Below are 6,781 nucleotides of genomic sequence, written 5' to 3' on the forward strand. Positions count from 1 at the left end.
AGATCGAAAGTATAAGTTTAAACATAGTTAACGAAAACTTTGGTGAGTCGAGTTTGGTTAATTTGAGTAATTATGAGATTAAAGATAGGTTTAGAGTTATAGCTTTTCAAGTTGGTAATTTTGAGATTAGATTAATTCAATTAAGATATCCCAAAGTATTATAATAGTTAGTAATTAATGATTTAAATATTAGTGATAATGCGGAAATATACATATTTGAATCAAATTGTTAATAGATTAAACTGGGAAGCGGATATTCCCGAATCACCGAGATAGTCCTATTCCAATTAAATCTTTAAAATTAGATAAAATATAAAGTAGGTAATTAAATTAGATTAAATTGGGAATTCGTGGATTTTTTTTTTAAATTTAAGTAAATAACAAATTTTAAATTAATCGTGATTCCAAAAAATAAGATGTGAAGTATATAAAATAAACACGAGACTAGAAATACATGAACCACCATGAGTGTTCTAACAACTACGAATTTATCATTAAAACGTTCAAAATTTTCTATATATATCAAAAATCAAAGTGGGGAGTTGAATTATTTATGAACCATCGTTTAATTTCAATTAAATAACGAAACTTAATCACTAAATGGATTTCTATGGAGATCTAATCAAAAAGTCAATTTAATGATAAAGTTAAATTAATTAATGGATGATTTTTAATTTAAAAATGAAAATTAAATTTAGAGGATAATAATAAAATTTACCATAATTGAATTTTAATAATAAAGATTTATAAAATGGAAAGTAAGTCGTGAACACTAAATGAAGTTGAGGAAAGACAGGAAGTAATAAAATATTTATAGTTAAAGTTGAGGGTAAGGATTTAAATGCAATTAGAAATTTATAGTTTGAGTATATGGATTTAAATAAGAGAAGATGAGTTAAATAATATTTTAACGGATATGAGTTAGTATAAGATTTCTTGTTCGAGGTATTTATTGCACACACTTCTTGTCGAGATTGGCGGTCGTTTGGTTAACGGAATACAGCGGCAAACTTCTTGTCGATTTAGTAGTCGAACAACAATCACGAGAAGCAGACGAACGACGTTGATTATGATGATTGATTCCTAGAAAAGACATTCTATGAGGACCAAAGATGAAACCTTATAAGATGATGGGTAAGTTGTGGAAATGAGTCAATGTGGAATAATAGAGAAGTATAATAGAATTGTGCAAGTGATGACTGGAGGACGAGTCGGGATTCAAATAATGTGTATAAGTTTGAAGCAATTAACTAAATAAATAATGTTTATAAATTTTTTTCTAAGAATAAAATAACTAAGCATGTCATACGTGTTGACCTCCCATGAGGTTTCCATGGCATTTTAAATGGCCCAACAAAATAAAGCAACAAAAAGTTTGTGAATTGGCCTCCCATGAGCGTTCCATGGCAATTTGTTGGCCCAATTCAAATAACGAGTAATAAACAATTGAGTTGTTCAGCCCATGAGCATGTACATGGCATTTAACTGACCCAACTAATTAACGAATTTCGAATCAATGGAGTTGTTCGGACCATGAGCGTTACATGGCATTTAAACGACCCAACTAAATATCGAATCAACGAATCAAATAAACTTAAAATAACTAAAAACATAATTTGGAAATATAACCGTTTAGCCGGTTATGTTTACCACGCAACCGTTCAGCCGGTTACGGGTACCACTTAAAGTTACGGTTGTACGACATTTGTCATACCCCCATGCTTCGAGGTGAAGGAGCAAAAACAAAATGCGGGAATTCTTAAGGAATTTCCCACAATAAAAGATAATCTACTAAAATAAAAGATTTAGAAAAATATTTTGAATGTGAGGCATAGCCTCGGAATTTGTGTGTGTGCAATAAATATATAAGAGACAATATAATAAAATAATTAATCTAATTAACCTGTAAACAATTTATATAGCACATAAGGCAGTTCAGATAAGCACGTATAGGGTCCTATGCATATGTCTAGGACAATTTCTAACGACCAGCTTATAACCTTCGGCTCTGATACCAATCTGTCACACCCCAGCCTAAGGTGGAAATGCTGGGGCGTGATCCGATTGCTCACAGCTCGAAGATACTATCATGAATATAAGTGGCAATATCTAATTAATTATTTTATTCAAAGCATACACACATTATTCAATTATTGCAAACAATTTAAATACATGAATATAAACTCAAATAATGATTATCTTGATTATATCCTAAGGTCTTGTCTGCGTGTCCAAACTTCAATCTTCAGTACAAGCAACCTGCATATGCGTAGAAAATAGAGTTGGTCAGCATAAAGTTGAGTGAAAATATCACCAGTTTTGCATGTCAATATAAATAAGCATAACGTGATAAAAGCGGTAAATATAATCAAACCATAAACAAGTACGTAGACCGTTGCCAAGCGAATCGGGCGTTGGTCAATAACATGAGCACCCAATACATGGGAATATGTTGGACCCCTCCGAATATACGAATGAATGAATATTAACACAAGTAAGCATGTAACACGTATGCATTTGTTTGATATATATATATATATATATATAGTATGAAATACGAATAGGTACGCATATGTCCTCAAAACGTTTAGAAAAGTTGGTAAAATAGGGGAATTATAAACTCACCTTAGATTAACGACAAACGAATATAAATACGAATAAACGAGCTAACGAATAAGCGAGTCGTCCACTACATGTCAAACGATATAAACAATTCAGAATCTAAGATTTTAGGATATGATAATATAAATAAAAACGAACTCTTTTCCGCTGGAATCACTCCAAACGGACGATTAGAACTCAAGTTATGTTTGTTTTAAGATTTAAGCGAGCTGGTACTGATCATAATCCAAACAACGATTCAGAAGTTGGGTTTTGGTCAGTAGCCTTAAAATTACATTACGAGAATAAAAATCATTTAAAGTATGAAGGGCCTAAAGTGAACATTAGCAACTTAAAGTCTTATAAACGCTTGATTTTCAATAATAATAAAGGTCTAAAAATGTTTCGGCTGGTTCAAACGTAAACGACTACGGGTTTGGAAAAACCTGAAATGTTATGGTTGGAATACTTGTTGACGAGTTGCCTGTGGCGGCATGCCACTCTGCCAGGCTGGACTAGGTGGATAGGCCACGCAGTTGTGTCACCTTTGTTTAGACCTGTGAAGTGCATGCCGCCATGACAAACTTCATGCCATGCAGTCTAGGGATCCAACTCGCACGACGTCTCAACTCAGTCCGCCATGTGTCACACCATCCTAACCCCTACCAAATCACTTGTGTACCCCTTGTCTGCTGCATAGTCGGTGCGTACTTGAAGGTGACGCACCATGTCTACATTTATACGCTCTAATTCGTGTCAACCGAACATGTCGATGCATCAAACTTGGCGCACCAACTTCAAAATACTAAGGCCATTAAGGTGCCACTTCACGCCACGCAGTCTAACTACCAGATCCAACTCACACGACATCTCAACTCAGTCCACCATGTGGCACGCCATCCTAATCCCTAGCAAATCACTTGTGCATTTTTTGTCTGCTACATAGTTAGCACGTACTCGAAGGTGACGCACCACGCCTACATTTACACACTCTAATCCGCATCAACCGAACATGTTGATGTATCAGACCTGGCACACCAGGTTCAAAATACTAAGGCCATCAAAGTGCCACTTTGCTCCCAAGTCGCGTGTGTGACTCGGTGGAAGTTAGGTTTCACTTGAGTGTGGTTACTTTAATGGGAACATTAAGTAACAGATGCTCCTCATTTTAAAACTTTCAAGGTTTTGTTTCTCCTCAAATATGGGACAAGCTCTCACATCTTCCACTAGTTAATTTTTATTATTTATTATTTTTTTTTTTACATCTATAAATTTCAAACTCCTGACTTCGAGTATCTATTCAGCATTTATCTATAAGTTTGGCTCGTTGAGACTTGAGAATATCTCACAACATAGAACACAAAATTAATAGTTAACACATATACTAACCACAGTTGCATATATTTAACTTTGCCCAAAGTTTGTAAAAATACATTTTTGTACTTCAAGAAATATTCATTTTTTCACAACCTTTCCAACAATTACTAATAAGTTTGTTTTTGCAAATCTGTACATTTACAACTTCCGATGCATCGCCTGAGTTAGCTTGCATGATTTAACTGCTATCTATCGTTACTTAATGACTCGTTAATTACTCCGGTGAGTTCGTCTTGGTACTAAGGTTTTCGTGTAAATCCGTCTCGTAATAGACTATCGGAGATTTAGGCCTGTGATGCCTTCTTTCATGTTGATGGTGATGATGTCCTTTGATATCTTTTTTATCATCCTTATGTGCTTCCTTCTCCGGACTCTCTATGGGTGATTTCTTATGTTCAGTTGGGGCTGTGTACACAAAAGTTCCAACCGGGATGTCAGTAAAGTCCGCTAAAGGTTTGAGGATGTCAACGATCATGCTCATGGTAGGCCTTGCCTTCGGCCTATGGCTAAGGCAGTCATAGGCCAATTCAGCTGCCTTTTGTGCACCAATTTCCGAGTACTGTTCTTCAAGTCTTGGGTCCAGTATTCGGGTAAGTTTTCTAGCAACCTTGAGTTGTGGCCTAGCCCACTCGGCTAGGTTTTGTTCTCGGTTTGAGCGGGTTTTGTCCATAGATTTACGACCTGTTAAAAGTTCAACGAGTACAACTCCAAAGCTGTAAACATCACTTGCGGCAGTTAGGTGACCTACAAATAAAAACCACATTAAAAGTTAGTAAAATGTTATGATTAATAAACATGTATTCATGTATATAAAAGTTAAAACAACATACGCATGAATCATTACCTGTCATGAGATATTCAGGAGCCGCATAGCCGTGTGTGCCCATAACTCGGGTTGAAACGTGTGTATCATCTCCTTCGGGACCATCCTTTGCCAGACCAAAGTCTGAAAGTTTGGCGGTGTAGTCCTTGAAAATATAAAAAGAAAAATAAGTTTACTATACTAAAAACCAAAATCAAAACAATGTAGTTTCAATTTATTTTGAAATAAGGTTAGATGTTTAATAGCATCATATTCATATATATGAAGAGCTTACAGAGTCTAGTAGAATGTTGGATGCTTTGAAATCACGATATATAACTGGTTGTTTCGCTTCATGAAGAAATGCAAGCCCTTTTGCAGCTCCCAGAGCGATTTTCATCCGTGTGGACCATGGAACAGACACCGAATATCCTGTAAATCAAAGATGATTGCAAATAATATTTATAAATATAATGAAAAGTATAAAACATAACCAATTGATTCATGCGTTTACTAATTTATTATCTTAAGAAAGATTCAAACTTTCTTAAGACCCTAATAACTATAACTCTGACTTTTCAACAATATGGAATCTTATATATGTTGTTGGTGAATGGTGAACTGAAAAAGTCTAAGGTGGGAAATTAACAAATCTTTATATTATTCTTATTATAATTATAAGATATATGTATATAATATTATATGTTCTAAAGAGCTGGAAATGAGTTGTGATTTAAATTTAAAAATTGAAATCTGAAATGGAACTCACTTCGAAAGAGTTGATTCTCTAAGCTGCCTCGTGGCATGTACTCGTACACCAGTAGCCTGTGTTCATCTTCACAGCAGTATCCGATCAACTTCACCAAATGTGGGTGTCTAAGTTGTCCGAGAAATACCACTTCTGTCTGCAGTCAGATTCATGCAAACGATCTTTATTTAATAATAATGCATTTAAAATAATAAATGATGAATACAAATAATTGAAAGAATCCAAAGTGGGAATTTAAACAATATTGGTAAATAATACTTTTTTTTCTGTATTTGATAATATATTTTTTTAAACAACTTGTAATTTGATAATTGAAATCATTCTATATAGTTTAAGATAATAAAAAAGCTAGCCAACTAATGATAACATTATTCGTTTGATGAAAATACTAATAATAATACGTCAATAACTATTCTAATATTCAAACAAGATAAATGGTAAATCAAGTAACGATAACTATAATAGATAATAAACTCGGTTAACAGTATTTAATAAGCGTAGGTACCAGCCATTCTTTGTGACCTTGTCCGCCGTCTAAGTTCAGGAGCTTGACAGCCACAGGCTGTGCCTTCAAACCAGGTCTAAGCTTATCATCTATGAACCCTTTGTGAACCGGTCCAAACCCGCCTTCACCTAAGAAATTGGATGAAGAAAAGTTCTGTGTGATGACTTTAAGTTCCGGGAGGGTGAAAACATAAAGGTTTGATCCTGCTAATGAATTCGATAACTCCTCCGGTAGCATATTCAAGCTGCTTAAATCCGTATATGAGATTCTCTTATTAACCGACTTCTGCGATGTAAGAGGAGGATCCGTCTTCTTCTCCGGTTTCAGTTTTTTCTCTGGAACTGATTCATGGCTCATGAAACAGTTTCGCCAAGAATATTTTGATGTTTTCTTGATTGCCATTTCGAATTACAAAAAATTAATGAATTTTTAAAGAATTAATAATTGAATAAATAAAAAATGTGGTTTTGTGGTGTTTGGTTGTTGATTTTGGAGAGGACAAAATGTATGAAATGAAGAAATGATAGAGAGGGTGGATTTATAAATGGAGATGAAGTTAAGAGAGGCCTTGGCTATTAAGAATAGTCAACAAAAGTAACTACATTTTTTTCAATTTATTTATCTCCTTTTAAATGTGTTTTTGTTATGATGATTAGAGTAATATTGTATCCATATGCCACTTCAACTTTAATGGTTTTGAAACCTTTTGTATTGAAACTTCGAGGGG

The 6,781-nt window shown here is 34.3% G+C and overlaps 1 protein-coding gene across 1 annotated transcript; it reads right to left on the reverse strand.

Annotated features, from left to right (window-relative positions):
• Positions 1 to 4,091: 4,091 nt before the first annotated feature.
• On the reverse strand, positions 4,092 to 6,579 carry LOC143549879 (serine/threonine-protein kinase RIPK-like). Its single transcript, XM_077040662.1, has 5 exons — positions 6,055 to 6,579; positions 5,550 to 5,685; positions 5,076 to 5,212; positions 4,823 to 4,946; positions 4,092 to 4,722 (listed from the first exon to the last, which is right to left on the reverse strand). Exons 1-5 carry the CDS (start codon positions 6,454 to 6,456, stop codon positions 4,193 to 4,195), a joined length of 1,329 nt encoding a protein of 442 aa, XP_076896777.1. The 5' UTR covers positions 6,457 to 6,579; the 3' UTR covers positions 4,092 to 4,192.
• Between the last annotated feature and the right edge of the window lie 202 nt (positions 6,580 to 6,781).

The sequence above is a fragment of the Bidens hawaiensis genome, unplaced genomic scaffold, assembly GCF_021521415.1.
Source record: "Bidens hawaiensis isolate Kalapana, Puna unplaced genomic scaffold, B.hawaiensis_p1.1 tig00015852_1, whole genome shotgun sequence".
Lineage (NCBI taxonomy): Eukaryota > Viridiplantae > Streptophyta > Magnoliopsida > Asterales > Asteraceae > Bidens > Bidens hawaiensis.